This window comes from Prionailurus viverrinus, chromosome D1, assembly GCF_022837055.1.
Source record: "Prionailurus viverrinus isolate Anna chromosome D1, UM_Priviv_1.0, whole genome shotgun sequence".
Lineage (NCBI taxonomy): Eukaryota > Metazoa > Chordata > Mammalia > Carnivora > Felidae > Prionailurus > Prionailurus viverrinus.
The window spans coordinates 99,519,520-99,537,019 of record NC_062570.1 but is presented as its reverse complement, the minus strand read 5'-3'; the positions used below and the strand labels follow the sequence as shown (position 1 = coordinate 99,537,019).

General features: G+C 45.6%; 1 protein-coding gene across 2 annotated transcripts in view; it reads right to left on the bottom strand.

Moving 5' to 3' along the window:
* CSTPP1 (centriolar satellite-associated tubulin polyglutamylase complex regulator 1) overlaps positions 1 to 17,500 on the bottom strand; it is a 200,746-nt gene that overhangs the window by 9,505 nt on the left and 173,741 nt on the right. For both annotated transcript variants that reach the window (XM_047877065.1, XM_047877064.1), the window contains exon 4: positions 17,359 to 17,443. In XM_047877065.1, the coding sequence (XP_047733021.1) occupies positions 17,359 to 17,443 (85 nt within the window). The remainder of the gene's footprint in view (positions 1 to 17,358; positions 17,444 to 17,500) is intronic.

The following is a 17,500-nucleotide window of genomic DNA, read 5'->3' as shown; positions in this document are numbered from 1 at the left end:
AGGCAGACAAGGGAAGAGGGTAGAGAGCTACCGGGGCCTCTGCACTTGAGAGGGTCAAAGAACACATCCCGTCTTGTGACGCCGTGGCGGCCATGCCTCTCCTTGCTCTCTGCTCCCACAAGCGGACCATCCCTTGGGTTCTCATCTCCAGGCCCTCCCACCTCATAGGAAGAAAACCATCTGACTGATCAGACCATGGCCATGTTCATACCGTGCTCAGGGTCTCATCCAGGAGGGCGCAGGAAGGGAAGGAAATTAGCACTTGCTGGGCTCTATCCATGTGCCAGGCAGGGTGCCAAAGCTATCTGCTGAAGGGGAGAGGGGCCCCCAACCTGTTTCTGACTGGCCTGACTGGCCTTATCTTTCCTTTTTTACAAAACTGTTTTATTCTGCTCTCTTGTGTATTTTTGTTAATCTTTACCTCCTTGTGTCAGAGGATCCCCAAACTGGCACCTGGATCAGCTCCAGAGACAGCCAGCCAGCACTGCTCACCTCTTGGGGGGGGGGGGGCTTTAGAGGGAATATAACGTAAGGTGCCCCTGCAACTATGCAAGGCAGCTGGCCCTGGTTTCAGATCTCCGTGGAGAGAGAAAATGCTCCTATATCTAGTCTGTCTGTCTGTCTGTATTAATTATTAAGGTAGGCTCCACGCCCAGCATGGGGCTTGAACTCACAACCTTGAGACCAAGACCTGAGCTGAGATCGAGAGTCAGATGCTTAACTTACTGAGCCATCCAGGTGCCCCTCTTAGTCTTTAGTTCTAATAACGACAACAATAGAAGCAGCACGTACTGAGTACCTACTTCATAGCAGGCAACTGTGCAAGGTATTTAACTATATTAAATTTTCTCACAACATTCCTATGAGGTAGGCCTTGCAATTATGTACATTTTACAGGTGAAGGGACTAAGCAGAGAGGTCACCTTGCTGAGACCACATAGCTGATAAGTTTGCTCGACTCCACAGGCCATGGGACTTTCCATTAGGTCACACTGCCTCTTTTAAAATACAGATACAGAATATAAACACTAACATTTTATTCCTTAATTTCTGTGGTTAACTTATCTTCTTTCTCTTCTCCTATATTTTAAGGGCTTACTGTTCCTCATGCGTCTCTTGGGGAAGAAAAAGGCTGCCCCAACTACCAGAGTTGAGCATTCAAATTCTAGCTGGAAAAAATTCAAGGCCAGAGGGTGGGAAGGAGCAATGCTGCTGATGGTCACAGGAGGGCGCCCTGGTCCCTCGATCAGCAGCTCTTCGGACCAAATGCTGAGCCACAGACCAGGTAGTTGCCCCCATTTCTTCTAACCCATGAGAACCCAGGCAGGCAAAAAGGAAGCGAGAGGGCACAGAGCCCAGATTCTGATATCCGGATTGGGAGGGAGAGGCGCTAAAGGGCAGAGAGAAGTGGGGTAGGGCAGACCGGGGTTAGCAAAGACACCCAAACTTCAGAGGAAGAGCAAGCTCTCCCAGAGCACTCAGGCGGGTAGAGCCACCCCAAAGTTTTTCCGTCCAGGCTCAGCAGAGAAGAAAAAGGTCCCCGAGGAAGGACGCCAGTGACCTTTCCTTCCTGCCCTACTCCCAGGACGGCTAAGAACCCGAATGGCCTGAAGTTAATTACTAGGGAAGAGCACTGGGCTGAGAACGTCCCCAAGCAGGAAACCACAAAGGGGAGTCAAAGCCTTTGAAGATGTTACTTGGCTTCTCTTCCTTATCATCAACCTGGACCCAGTGCTCCTGTTTATAGCAATTACCTCCACGCACTATATCTTTCTTTATCTATTTCTTCATTTATACTGAGATATAATTCAAGTACCATAAAATCCCTTTAAAAGTGTACGGTGTGTTTTAGTATATTCACAAAGTTGTGCAACCACCACCACTGTCTAATTCCAGAAGTTGTAATTCTTGCTAATCAGCATGCTCCCGAGACAGGCCCTGCCACACCAGGGCTTTGAAGCCAATTGCCATAAGCATCGTCGTCTCTCAGCCACAGAGAGGACAAGAAGCTGCAAACAGGCCCGCCCTTCCAGCTTCGGAACTGGCCTGCAGCCTTCTGTCCGTGGCCATTCTGAACTATGAACATTAGCAGCCTCTTCTAAGACAGGCAGCTGGGGAGGAGGGAGAGCACAGCCGTCAGAGGGCAGGAGACCCACCATGTGAGCGTGTCAGCCTCAGCCCTGTGTGCGCGCTGGTCTCGACCGTGGCTCTCCGGTGGGCTGAAACGGACACCGGTCACAAGGGACCAGCAGGGTGGCTGGGGGAGGCAGACAGTGGCAGGGGCTCTCTTTTTGAGGGACATGTGGCCGGATCCCAGCAGCATGCGTGCAGAGGACAGAGGGGTTTTCTTGACTGCAGGCAGTGCGACTGACTGCCAAAAAAGCCAACTGGATCTCAGCTTTCATGAACGGCAAAACCACCCCCTACTCTGCTCAGCCAGAGACCTGGGAGTCCTCCGGACTTCCTGGAAACTGCCTCCCTTGCCCGACCCACAGCAATCACTCTCCAGGTCCAGCAATCCCACCCTAACATGTCTCCTGAATCTGCTGACTGCTGGCCACCTCCACAGCCACCGCCCGTGCCCGCCTCCGTGTCTTTCTCGTGGGCCACTGGATGACCTTCTGCCTGGCTTTCTGCAACTACCCTTGCCTCCTTCTACTTAAGTATCCACACTGTGGTCACAAAAATGGGTTTTTTTGATGTGAATTTGACCACTCTACAATTCTGTTTAAAGCCCTTCATGGGCTTCCCATTGACCTTAGAACAAGATCTGCCACTCTTATCCTGGCTTATGAGTCCACGTGATCTGCTCCGTCTCCCCTCACCCCCCACCCCTCTAGATGCACCGGAGGCCACAGGCAGCCTCCCTCGCTGTATTCCACACTGACCCTAACATTCTCCCCAGTGCTCCCCCCTTCCTCATGCCCTTCAGACCAGCCAGTCCTTCTACCTGTAATGCTCTGGGCCTTTCGTGCCACCCTCCCCACCTATCCGATGCCCACTCATTCTTCACATCACGCCTCTTTGGGAAGCCTTCCCCACTCCAGGCTAGGTAGAGGTTGGCCTCCCTGCTACCAGCTTCCACGGTTCTCTGTGACCTCCTCACACTATTCGTGTTTGTCTTTGCCCGCAGACTATGAGATCTCCAGGTGATAACTCTGTTTCTCAGCTTGTTGCTTGATTCCAGGGCCTGGCGTGTGCAGGGCCCATAGTAGGCACTCAGTAAATATGTGGCTAAACGGAGAAGAGGGGCCTCAGTACTCTTTTCTTTTCTCCTCTCCAGGAGACACCTGGATACTACATTCAGTTCTGGACAGTCCATTTAAGGGGAATAAACTAGAGTCATGGAAGAGGGGGTCAGAGTGCTAGTGAGTCTATAAACCATGATATCAGACAAATGATTGCATTTTGATCCTTCAGCTTAGAAGAGAACTAGGGAAGAAGCACAGGCTGAGACCTGACTCTTGAAGGCCTGCCCCTGAGGAAGATGTCACAGGGATCGAAAGCTTGGTTCTGGAAGACCTCCAAACTGCCCAGCTCTGGGATTATGGCTGCTTTGTGAAGGAGCGAGCTGCCTGTTGCTAGAGATATTCAAGCAGAAGCCTGAAGGTTTGTACTACTCAAAAGCATGAGAGCGCTTCCTCCAGCTCTGACAGACTGTGTCGTCCCAAGGTTGGCCAGAACTAACAGCTTTTCCGTTAGTGCTGGTTCTGAAGTTTGCTGTTTGGAGGACTGTGGCTGCAGAAAAGTCTGAAAGACTTAGAAAAATGCTCTTAGAAGCACCCTATGTTGCAGTGTCCATCTCCAAACTACTGCTCTGACCCATGAAAATTCTGGGCATCTGGCACTGGAATCTCGGAAGAACTGTGACAAGGCAGGCAGGAGGCTACAGGTCTGTCTTTGCTTTTGGTGGCAGGGACGACCCCAGGCTGTGGGCCCTCGGTCCTGTGGGCAGCTCCTTCATCCTGAACTCAAACTTGTCAACACTCCCAGAGGGCTCACAAAGGAATCTCTTGGAAACGAGGTCATCCACATGTGCTGTTCTCCAGTGGATGGCAGTTGGCTCAACACCCCTTCCTGCCAGAGGCCTCCTGCTAACGTGCCAGCTGCTTCTGACACCTGGAGGAGCCGGGCGGCCACTGCTTTGAGGTGGAGCCAACAAGGCGCTGTTGCCAACAAGAGTCTGTACAAATCTATTGGATCATGGAAGGATCCTTGCAGGCCGTGCCTTAGGACTAGAGAGAGGGACTGTGGGAGAGAAGTAAAGGCAGTCCAGTTCAGGTTGGCTCTGAGCAGAACCATGTGAAGGGTGGAGTCCAGGGCAGGCAACTGGAATGAAGAAAGAACACTTGGCAGGGTCAGAGCTAATCCCGGGGGGCTGGCCCTTCTCTCCCTCCCTTGCTGACTTCCAACAGCTGGGATGGGCTGGCTGGCTGGGCGTTAAGTGGGTGCCAGGGAAGCAATAGCTTCCAGTCTGAATCTACCAACTTGCCAACTTTCTATTCACCCCCGGGTCAGTGTCCCTAGACAAATGACATGAGCCGCACCTGTTTACCTACAGTTCTGGGTTAGCAGCCCTGGGATCAAATCCCAGCTCCACCACTCACTGGCCACATTATCTTTTCTCTCTGAGCTTCATTATCCTCATCTGAGAAGAGGAGATAATCATAATTCCTATTTTATGGGATTCTTGTGAAAAGTCCCTATGATGTCCTGCGCTTAGTGTATGATGAACACTCACAAGTGTTAGTTGCTATCAATAAGTGTATTCTAGTTGGCTTAAGGTGCTGGAAGAACTCAAAATAGCAAGCAGAAATATAGCTCAGAGAAAGTAAGTGCTACCATCACTCAACCACGCAGAGGCTCTCGGGCGGAAGCCAGCTATCCAGTTTCGAGTCCACTTTGGGGGGAAGCCAGCCCTCGGCCAGGGCCAGAAAGAAGAGCCACCTTCCATGGCTGCACCACTTTTAGGAGGTCACATGACCAGGGTCTCTCAGGGGTGAGGTGAGTCCCAAAGCCTGTTGGGCTCACAGTGCACCTTGGGGGACTGTCCTTTTGTATCCGGCCATGAGTGAGGTTGCAGCCACACTCTGGCCACCTTCTGCAGGTCAGGGGAAGAAGCTGCTGCCGAGGTTTCCTGGGACACTTCCTTAGGGTTGTGACACTTCCTCTTCTGGACTGTGTGGGATGCACCCCCATGTCGCACAAGCTGCCACAAGTCCAGGCCCGCAGAGGAGCTTGGGAGGTCTGGGTCATTGTTCTCCCCTGGCTCCAGCCTGGGGTACCCCAAACCCCAGCTGCCCTGTAGTGCCTAAGCTTGATCCAGGGAGTGCAGACAATAAGACAACAATGGTTAATATTCATTAGGGGTTTACTGTGTCAGCAATATACAGCCATCATTTCATTTCCTGCTCATACTAATCCTATGAGGTAAGTCCAATGAATATCTTGCTGAGAACACAGAGGTTCAGAAACTTGGCCAAGGTTGCAGGTACAAGTGCAAGAGTTGTCATTCAAACACAGGTCTCTCTGACTCTAATCACAGCTGCACCTGGAAAGAAAATGTAGGCTCTGTGCTCTCGAGTGGCAATAACATCTTCCTGCTGGTGGCGCTGTCCCTTCTCTCACTCCCGGAGTTTGTTAGCAAGTACACAGCGACTGCCCCCAGGAGGGCTGGAAGCTGAGGCCTCATCCGCTACACCCTGCAGAGAGCTGGAAGGACCAGCAACAGCCATCCAAACCCCATTATCCCAGCCCCTCCCAAGAAGCCTTATAGTTAGGGGAGAACTGTTCCTCGCTCTCAGGATAAAGACCAAATCCAACGCATGGCCCTGTGAGGCCCTCATTTCCCCGTCTGGTCCCCGAACTCCTTAAACTCCAGAACCACTGGCTTCTCAAAGCTCCTCTAGGTCAGGACTGGTGAGAGCCTGGCTTCTTTTCCAGGCTGCCGATTTCCCCTAGACACTTTTTTCACCTGCCACTCATCGCTCCCTACCTCAGTGCTACCCGTGCCTTTTGTTTTAAATGAAATATTTAAAGCTTCAGAAAGTTACCCAGAACATAACAAAAACCTGTGTACCCCTGGCCAACCTCATACACCTTAACATTTTGCTCTCCTTGCTTCAATTTTTAAAGCTCTGTAAAATGTTACACATGACGTTCAAGCCACCTGCGCGCCCTCCCTCATCCCATCCCTCTACGCTTCTTCCTCTGAAATCACCACTGAAACTTGGCGGTTTAGCATCGCTCTACATGTTTCTCAATACTACATGAACTCACACAGATGCCTATATTCTTAAAACATGATCTAGCTTTGTGTTGCTTGCTTTCAAACTCTACGCACCATTCTGGAACTTGACGTTTTGAGGCAGATCAGTGTTGGTGCATAGATTTCTACCTGTATCCATTTCAGCTGGTGTACAGAATTCTGTGGATGGTATGATGCTGCTGCACTTTATCCTTTCCTCTGCAGAGGGACTTGCAGAGTGTTCCAGTGGGAGCTACTACAAATAATGCTGCATATTTCCTTATAACAAGGGACACCTGTGAATTTCTTTAGATTTGCCTACATTGCCCCAAAGTGATAGTACCACTTTATGCTGCCACCAGCACTTTATGAGAGTTCCACATCCTCACCAACGCTCGTGTTATCAGACTTTAAAATTTTTGTCATTTGATGTGAAGTGGCATCTCAATTTCATTGGCCTTTCCCTGATTACTAGTGAGTTTGGGCATGAAAATACGCCCATATGCTTATTAGCTGTTAGAGTTTTCTGTGGATTGCCTGCTCATATCCTTGGGCTATTTTTCTACTGAGGTTCTTCATCTTTTCCTTATTGATTTGTAGGAGTTCTTTATAAAACTTTTTTTAGAAGAAAAAATTCTGCAGACCAATCTGTTGTTAGACATACACATAAATCTCCTTTCCTCGTCTCTCACTTGTCTTTCAGCTTTGTTTATGCTATCTTTGGTTGAACTGAAAATTTTAATTCTTTTTTTAAATTTATTAAAAAAATTTTTAATGTTTGTTTATTTTTGAGAGACAGCCCGTGCACAAGTGGGGGAGGGGCAGAGCGAGAGGGAGAGAGAGAATCCAAACCAGGCTCTGTGCTGTCATTGTAGAACCTGATGCTGGGCTCAAACCCACAGAACTGAGAGATCATGATCTGAGCTGAAGTTGGATGCTCAACTGACTGAGCCACCCAGGTACCCCTAAAGTTTATTTATTTATTTTGAGAGAGAGAGAGGGAGGGAGGGGCAGAGACAAAGAGAGAGAGAATCCCAAGCAGGCTCCATGCTGTCAGTGCAGAGCCTGATGCAGAACTCGAATGCACAGACTGGGAGATCATGACCTGAGCTGAAATCAAGAGTCAGATACTTAACCAACTGAGCCACCCAGGCATCCCCTGAGAACTTTAATTCTTAATTCCCTGGTAGTCCTCAGGTTTAGGGATGGCTGGGGTTCAATTTGCCATCAGGGAATTCTTGCTTTCTATCTGATAATTCTCTTTGCCCTAGAAAGTCAGCTCTACTGCGGGGCGAGGACTGTATTTTTTCACTGCTCTGTTCTCAGCACCTGGAAGGTACTTGCAATGAATGCTGACTGAATGAAGAAATGAATGCAATTTTTTTTTGCGGTCAAGTTGATCAATCTCGTCCACTGGGCTTGGGCTCTTCATACCTTAAGAATTCTTTTACTACCTGTTGGCCATAAATATATTTTCCTCTATTCTCTTTTAAGAGTATTTTAGTTTTGCATTTCATATTTAGGCTTGTCATCTATGTGAAATTGACTTCTGAATATGAAATTGACTTCTGAATATGATATGGAGTAGGAATCTAACTTGATTTTTCCCTATGTGAATAACCAACTGCTGCATCAATTCTTCTTGAATTGATCCCCTTTCCCTACTGCTCTGCAGTATTGCTTCTTTATAGGGGCGCCTGGGTGGCTCAGTCGGTTAAGCGTCCGACTTCAGCTCAGGCCATGATATCACGGTCCGTGAGTTCAAGCCCTGTGTTGGGCTCCGTGCTTACAGCTCAGAGCCTGGAGCCTGTTTCAGATTCTATGTCTCCCTCTCTTTCTGACCCTCCCCATTCATGCTCTGTCTCTCTCTGTCTCAAAAATAAATAAACATTAAAAAAATTTTTAAAAAGTATTACTTCTTTATAGATCAACTTTTTAAAGCCTTAAAAAAATTTTTTTTCATGTTTTTATTTATTTTTGAGTGATACTGTTAGATGGCAAGTCAGAGCTGGGGAAGATATCCAGGCAGAAAGCTATTGTAGGGGAGAGGCATAAAGAAAGACACCAAGAAAGCATAAAGCTGTATTGTCATGCACGGTATGAAGTCTGGCATATAGAAGATGCTTAGGAAACAGCTGAAAAATGAATACAGGAATCAATCCCTATTTACCAGTTATACTTTTCTAAAATAGGTAATATTTTTTGAGGGCTGTGTGACAGGCATTTTACAGGCATTATCTCATTAAATCCTCAAATCAATTTTATGAGGCAGGTGTTATAATTATTTCCATTTTACAGATGAAGAAACTGAGGCTTAGAGAGACTGCTCACTGTCATAAGCCAGTAAGTGAAAGAATTTGGGATTTGAATCCAGGGCTGTCTGGCTCCAGCACCTGAGTCCTGCCTTTGTGACACAGGGACCAGCTGAAAAGTGAACCTCTTAAATTGGGATGAATTACTAGGTCTGAACTAGATTCCTTAGGAGTTTGTGTGTTTTCCAGGCATTGTCTCTGTCTAGCACATATTATTACTCACTAGAAATCTGGCCTTCAGGGAGGGAGACGTGAGGTAAATTGTGTTTTAAAATGACAAGAGAGATCCCATTCACAATTGCACCAAGAAGCATAAAATACCTAGGAATAAATCTAACCAAAGATGTAAAGGATCTGTATGCTGAAAACTATAGAAAGCTTATGAAGGAAATTGAAGAAGATTTAAAGAAATGGAAAGACATTCCCTGCTCATGGATTGGAAAAATAAATATTGTCAAAATGTCAATACTACCCAAAGCTATCTACACATTCAATGCAATCCCAATCAAAATTGCACCAGCATTCTTCTCGAAACTAGAACAAGCAATCCTAAAATTCATATGGAACCACAAAAGGCCCCGAATAGCCAAAGGAATTTTGAAGAAGACCAAAGCAGGAGGCATCACAATCTCAGACTTTAGCCTCTACTACAAAGCTGTCATCATCAAGACAGCATGGTATTGGCACCAAAACAGACACATAGACCAATGGAATAGAATAGAAACCCCAGAACTAGACCCACAAACGTATGGCCAACTCATCTTTGACAAAGCAGGAAAGAACATCCAATGGAAAAAAGACAGCCTCTTTAACAAATGGTGCTGGGAGAACTGGACAGCAACATGCAGAAGGTTGAAACTAGACCACTTTCTCACACCATTCACAAAAATAAACTCAAAATGGATAAAGGACCTAAATGTGAGACAGGAAACCATCAAAACCTTAGAGGAGAAAGCAGGAAAAGACCTCTCTGACCTCAGCCGTAGCAATCTCTTACTCGACACATCCCCAAAGGCAAGGGAATTAAAAGCAAAAGTGAATTACTGGGACCTTATGAAGATAAAAAGCTTCTGCACAGCAAAGGAAACAACCAACAAAACTAAAAGGCAACCAACGGAATGGGAAAAGATATTCGCAAATGACATATCGGACAAAGGGCTAGTCTCCAAAATCTATAAAGAGCTCACCAAACTCCACACCCAAAAAACAAATAACCCAGTGAAGAAATGGGCAGAAAACATGAATAGACACTTCTCTAAAGAAGACATCCGGATGGCCAACAGGCACATGAAAAGATGTTCAGCGTCGCTCCTTATCAGGGAAATACAAATCAAAACCACACTCAGGTATCACCTCACGCCAGTCAGAGTGGCCAAAATGAACAAATCAGGAGACTATAGATGCTGGCGAGGATGTGGAGAAACGGGAACCCTCTTGCACTGTTGGTGGGAATGCAAATTGGTGCAGCCGCTCTGGAAAGCAGTGTGGAGGTTCCTCAGAAAATTAAAAATAGACCTACCCTATGACCCAGCAATAGCACTGCTAGGAATTTATCCAAGGGATACAGAAGCACTGATGCATAGGGCCACTTGTACCCCAATGTTCATAGCAGCACTCTCAACAATAGCCAAATTATGGAAGGAGCCTAAATGTCCATCAACGGATGAATGGATAAAGAAATTGTGGTTTATATACACAATGGAATATTACGTGGCAATGAGAAAAAATGAAATATGGCCTTTTGTAGCAACGTGGATGGAACTGGAGAGTGTGATGCTAAGTGAAATAAGCCATACAGAGAAAGACAGATACCATATGGTTTCACTCTTATGTGGATCCTGAGAAACTTAACAGGAACCCATGGGGGAGGGGAAGGAAAAAAAAAAAAGAGGTTAGAATGGGAGAGAGCCAAAGCATAAGAGACTGTTAAAAACTGAGAACAAACTGAGGGTTGATGGGGGGTGGGAGGGAGGAGAGGGTGGGTGATGGGTATTGAGGAGGGCACCTTTTGGGATGAGCACTGGGTGTTGTATGGAAACCAATTTGTCAATAAATTTCAGAAAAAAAAAATTAAAAAAAGAAAAATTAAAAAAAGAAAAAAAAAATGACAAGAGAGAGATTGAAATGTAAATCCTTTTGATGGGATCGATTCTAAAATGCCAGAATCAGACTGGCTTTCAATGCACTAAATCCATACTCCTCAAAGTGGATGACCATCAGCATCACCTGGCAAGTGTTTGGAAATATGAGTTTTGGAGCCCCACCTCAGATCCCCTGAACTCTGGGGATGGAGTCTGCCATCTGTGGTTTAATAAGCCCTGCAGGTGACCCTGTGTCAACTTGCACCCTGAACGGGTTACAGGTGTGAGGGTCCTCTTGGCCCAGCAGGGAGGAGGCCAGAGCCCGCAGGCTGATCACGGGCAAAGTCATCTTTACTGACTTTTTGTTATGTGTATATTATTTTCTGAGTGTTCTGAAGTGAAAAAAGGCCAGAAATAACTGCCTTAGGGGGCTGAGAAACTTCTTGTTTATTTTATTTTTTAAAAAATTTTTAATGTTCATTTATTTTTGAGAGAGTGACAGAGACAGAGCATGAACGGGGGGCAGAGGGCAGAGAGAGAGGGAGACACAGAATCAGAAGCAGGCTCCAGGCTCCGAGCCTCGGCACAGAGCCCGATTCAGGGCTCGAACTCACGAACCGTGAAATCATGACCTGAGCTGAAGTCGGATGCTTAACTGACTGAGCTACCCAGGCGCCCTTCTTCTTGTTTATTTTTAAAAATCTGGTAATAATAATAATGCCAACATTATTTTAACGGCAAGAAACTATTACTTATTGAATGTCTACAATGTGCTAATATGCATATATTCATAAAATATATATTTTTTGAAACCAATTTGACAATAAATTTCATATATTTAAAAAAAAATAAAATAAAAAATAAAATAAAATATATATTTTTTCTAGTTGTTGAAAGTTACACTGTCCTTGGAGTGAGTTAGTATTATTCCCCATTTTACAGATATGGACACAAGGCTTAGAGAAGTTATGAGAAATCCCCAAGGTCATCCAGTTAATGGGGCCCCAGTGGCAAGTACATCCAGGTCTTTCCAATGCTATGATGCTTGTGCTCTTATAGGTCAGGGTTAAGACTACTACTTCTAACATTGAAACTTTACTCTGTGCCAGACATTGTTTTAAGCACATTATGTACTTCTTCAATTATTACAACTATTATTATTTCCATTTGATAAATGAGGAGAATGAGGCTCAAAAAAAAAAAAAAAAAAACAACTTTCCCAAGGGCACAAGCTGGTGGACTGTGAAACCAGGATTTGAACTCAAGAAGTCTGGCTCGAATTGCCAGACACGGCAAGGTGCTTCTCACCTTCAGGAAAGCCTCCCGGTCCAAGGAGGAGGGAGACAGAGATGCTGTGGTGATCATTTAAGGATAAAACCTGTGATGACCCCCCCACTGCTACAGGAATGTGCGAGGTGGAGGGCGTCTGGGGCTAGGCCTGTCTTGCAGCCCATTTGCCATCTTTCCTGTGCCTCTGGCTCACACCTGCTGCCCCAGGGCCTGGCCGCGGTGCTTGCCGTCCATGAGTCAGGCACACGTGGAGACGCCATGCCCCCGAACAGGCTCTGCTGTGCAGCTGCGTGTGGATTACATTCTTCCATGCACACATCATCGCAGCCTGGAGCCTCTTTCTGTGGCCTGTCCCCAGACCTCAGGGCCCTGAGAAAAATAAGCCCAGCCATGACATGGGAGAGTGCGATGCCTCTTCTAGCAACAGTAACTGCCTTGGAGGCCTAACCACCTCCATTTGCGATTTTGATCAGAAGCCTGGCCTTGTGTGAGGAAGTTGGGATCTCGATCTTTGGGACAAAGTAAGAATAGCTTAAGCTAGCTTAAGCGCTAGAGAGCGCTTTCTGGGATATAGACAAGTTTTGTACCCACACGCCAGCTGGAGTGGAGTGAGCAAAGAATGGCATTGGGGAGGCGGGGTTGACACAAGGCCTAATACACAGGGAGCAAACTAACTTCCCCTGGTTCTGAATTTACCTCTAACTTCTTTTTATTTTATTTTTTATTTTTATATATTTTTAAATGTTTATTTTTGAGAGAGAGAGAGAAAGAGAAAGAGAGAGAGAGAGAGTGTGTGAGCAGGGGTGGTGGGCAGAGAGAGGGAGACACAGAATCGGAAGCAGGAAGCAGGCTCCGGCCTCTGAGCTGTCAGCACAGAGCCCGATACTGGGCTCAAACTCATGAAGCGTGAGATCATGACCTGAGCCAAAGTCAGACGCTTAAACAACTGAGCCACCCAGGTGACCCTCACCTCTAATTTCATAGCCAGCATCCTGAGGATTGTCCTAGGCCCTTCTGTTGTTTCTACCTGCATTCCCATAATCCCCTCACACTGCTACCAGCATGGACTATCAAACAGCAGGCTTCCTGGAGGGGATAAGCTTTGCTTCCAGCCACAGCTAGGGGGATACCACTGCTGAAGTCAGTGGTATCAATATTTGTATTGTAAGTCAGTGGTATCAATATTTGTATTGTATCAATAATTGTAAGAATCCGAGCATTTTAGATGACTGTGTTACTTCTATTCTTTTTTTATTTAAAAAAATTTTAAATTTACATCCAAGTTAGTTAGCATATAGTGCAATAATGATTTCAGGAGTAGATCCCAGTGATTCATCCTCTATGTTTAACACCCAGTGCTCATCCCAATAAGTGTCTTCCTTAATGCCCCTTACCCATTTAGCCCCCCACCACAACCCCTCCAGCAACCTTCAGTTTGTTCTCTGTATTTAAGAGTCTCTTATGTTTTGTCCCCCTCCCTGTTTTTTATATTATTTTTGCTTCCCTTCCCTTATGTTCATCTGTTTTGTATCTTAAACTCCACATATGAATGAAGTGATATTTATCTTTCTCTAATTTTGCTTAGCACAATACCCTCTAGTTCCATCCACGTAGTTGCAAATGGCAAGATTTCATTCTTTTTGATTGCCGAGTAATACTCCATTGTCTATATATACCACATCTTCTTTACTTCACTCATCTGATATGTCATTTGCAAATATCTTTTCCCATTCCACTGTTGCCTTTTAGTTTTTCTGATTGTTTCTTTCGCTGTACAGAAGCTTTTTATCTTGATGAGGTCAGAATAGTTCATTCTTGGTGTTACTTCTTTTTTTTTTTTTAATTTTTTTTTTTTTTTTTGAGACAGAGACAGAGGGTGAGCAGGGGATGGGCAGAGAGAGCGGGAGACACAGAATCTGAAGCAGGCTCCAGGCTCTGAGCTGTCAGCACAGAGCCTGATGCGGAGCTCAAACTCACGGACTGTTAGATCATGACCTGAGCTGAAGTTGGACGCTTAACCACTGAGCCACCCAGGCGCCCCACTTGGTGTTACTTCTAATCTTGAGTGCTTACACATATCAAATTGTTTGGAAGGGTCTGGAAGTTGGGTGGGGCAAGTGCAAAGCTGAGGCTGCTAGGGGTTGAAAATCCTACAGAAGGTTACCCTTATTAACTTGCCACCAACCTTTCAGGAAAGGGGAACAGTAACTGTTCTGGAGTGACAGAAACCAAGGTGAGATGTCACAGAGTGGTGGCAGACAGTGACTGAGGCCCAAAGGGGTCCTCTTCTACACCTAATGTTAAGCTCCCTGAGGGGAAGAACAGCATCTATTCATCACTGTATCCCCAGTGTACATAATCACTCCTGGCATTCAAGAAATACCTGATGGAATGAAGTACTGCTACAACATGGGTGAACCGTGAAAACACTATGCCAAGTGTAAGAAGCTAGTCACAAAGGACCACATACTATATGATTCCACTCATTTTAAATGTCTAGAATAGGCAAATTTATAGAGACACAAAGTAGATTAGTGGTTGCCCAGGGCTGAGGAGGAGGGAAGGATTGGGGAGTAGTGGTTAAGGACTGCAGGATTTCTTTTGGGGGCAATTAAAATGTTCTAAACTTGATTGTGCTGATGGATACGAATATACTCTGTGACTATAATAAAAGCCCATTGAATTTTGTTTTAAGTAGGCTTCATGTCCAGCACAGAGCCCAATGCAGAGCCCAACGTGGGGCTTGTACTCATGACCCTGAGATTAAGACCTGAGCTGAGATCAAGAGTTGGACCAGAAACCCCAAGCTGTTAAAAATTTTTAATGAATATATAAATGAATGAATGAACAAATGAATATAGGATACAGTGGCTGATGTTTGTTCTTCGAGTTACTGAGAATCATGGACTATTTGAACTACGTAAAATGCCTGACAAGCGATGTCATTCATATGTTCATTTAATCGGGAGACACTTAATGGAGTGTCTAGCACGTATCTAGGTACTGGTTTGGGCAACAGGGATCCAGCAGCAAATAAGACTGGTATAGATCCTGCCTGCCCTCATGGAGCTTACACTTACTTGGAGCTTACTTACACTTACGGTTCCTTTTCTCTGGGAAGATTTTAGTTAGAGATCACAGCTGATTTTTATTATTCAGCTATGTAGAAATCATAGTACAGTTTTTAAAGAGTTTTTTTCCCCCAAATTTGGGGCTGACTCTTCCTTAAAATAATCTGACCTCAAGGGGCACTATCATTGGAAATCTGAAGGTAACTCCAGCTGGCTGCTCTTAAATTACAAGAGATAATCTCCCACATTTTATTGTCAACTATGGAAAAAAAATCTAAATCTAAATCTCCTTTGGATAGCAGATCAGTTAAAATGATAAAACCCGAATTGCTGCTTTTACCAGGGGCCAAGTGCCACTGGAAAAGGTAAGTATCCACTGGACAACGCAGGGAAGAAGATTTTGGTTGCGTGACCACTAAACAAGTTTTGCACATGACCAGCCAAATCAGCGTGTGAGCTGTGAACTGCAGAACAGCCCGCCCCGGTGTGAGGCTGGAGTCTGTCGCTGGCAGCGGAGGGGATGGTTGGCTCACCTCAGAAGGACTCAGATGGTTCTTGGTACAGCGTAGCCAGTGCAGCTGTGGTGTCAGTGGGTCAAACCACCACACAGAAATGATTTCACAAGATGAGCAGGCAGGAGGGTGAGGAGGTTAAGGGCAAAGTCTGTGGATTCAGGCAGCCCTGGGTTTAGGTCATGCCTCTGCTACTTACAAGCTATCAGTAAATTCAGGCCACATACTTGACCTCTTTGAGCCTTAATTTCCTCTTTTTTTTTTTTAATTGAGGCATATCAGTTTCCTCTTGAGTAAAATAGGAAGGTAACAGTTTTTATAAGGATTAAGTGAGGTAATTAAGGTAAATGAATTTAAATGAAATAATGAAGGTAAATGCATACACTATGCTTGAGGTAAGATGGACATTAAAAAATATTATTAAGACTTTACTTTTGGGGCACCTGGGTGGCTCAGTCGGTTAAGCGGCCGACTTCGGCTCAGGTCATGATCTCACAGTCCGTGAGTTTGAGCCCCGCGTTGGGCTCTGTGCTGACAGCTCAGAGCCTGGAGCCTGCTTCAGATTCTGTGTCTCCCTCTCTCTCTGATCCTCCCTTGTTCATGATCTGTCTCTCTCTGTCTCAAAAATAAATAAACATTAACAAAAAAAAAGACTTTACTTTTGGGGTGCCTGGGTGGCTCAGTCAGTTGGGTGTCCAACTTTGGCTCAGGTCATGATCTCACGGTTCATGAGTTTGAGCCCCATGTCAGGCTCTGTGCTGACAGCTCAGAGCCTGGAACCTGCTTCGGGTTCTGTGTCTCCCTCTCTCTCTGCCCTCCGCGCCCCGCCCTCTGTCTCTCTAAAAAATAAACATTAAAAAGTTAAAAAAGAAAAACAAGACTTTACTTTTTAGAGCAGTTTTAGGTTCACAGCAAAATGGAGGGGGAGGTGCAGAGATTTACCACATACCCCCCATCCCCCAACTCTTGCATAGCTTCCTCCATATCAACACCTGCACTGCACTGGAGTGGAACCTTTGTTACAATTGATGAAGCTACACTGACACAACATGATCACCCAGAGTTCATACTTTACATTACCCTTCATGTGTGCTTTTGGGACAGATGTACAATGACATGTATCTATCATGTATAGTACAATGCAGAGTATTTTCCTAAAAATCCTCTTTTCTGACAATTTCAGACAACACAATTTTTGAAATTCTTCCATTTGTCACCTTAGGTCAAATTTCGTGTCAAGTAAAAGGTAACTGAGGCACAGTCCAACTACCTCATTTGGTTAAAATGGGAATGACCATGAAATCAAACGCAGAAATAAGGGGGTTCAAACTATTTCTGCCAAGTCTTCCTGGTTCTGGACTAATCTTGAAAATCTTCTTTCAGCATAAATAATATCACTTATCCTTCTCTTAATTGGGCTTTATCACCTCCATACCTTTCCAGTCTCCAACCTCAATCTATGCCTTCATTCACTGGTCACTGCCAACTCTTGCCCTTTCGTTTCTCAGAATATCCTCTAGAGACTTGTGTGTGTGTGTGTGTGTGTGTGTGTGTGTGTGTGTGTGTGTGTGTCTTCATCTCACCACCCCCCAGCTCTGTCTGCAGACCCTAAGGCCCCCCACAGAAACCACAAAGGATCATTTGGCTTCCCTTGGGAAAGGCAGAAAGTGAGCATTATGTTTTGGGGCAAATCTCAAACAGACCCCTCTCCAAATTCCAGTGTCTCCCTAATGGTTTTGTATTTTTCCTAATGGTTTGCTTGTTTGTGTGTATACATTTCAGGTTTCTCTAAGAAGTCCTGGTCCGCAGAGCGCTGAGTTAGCTTCTAGAGCCCAGGGCACATACCTGGCTGCTTTCTGAGTGAGCTCCAGGGGGAAATCCGGGCACAGCAGTTGCAGCAAACAGTGATATTCTCTCATGGTCAGCAAATCTGAAGTTGAAATGGAGAGGAACACATTAGGTCTCTGCGTGTGAAGTCATTGCTCTT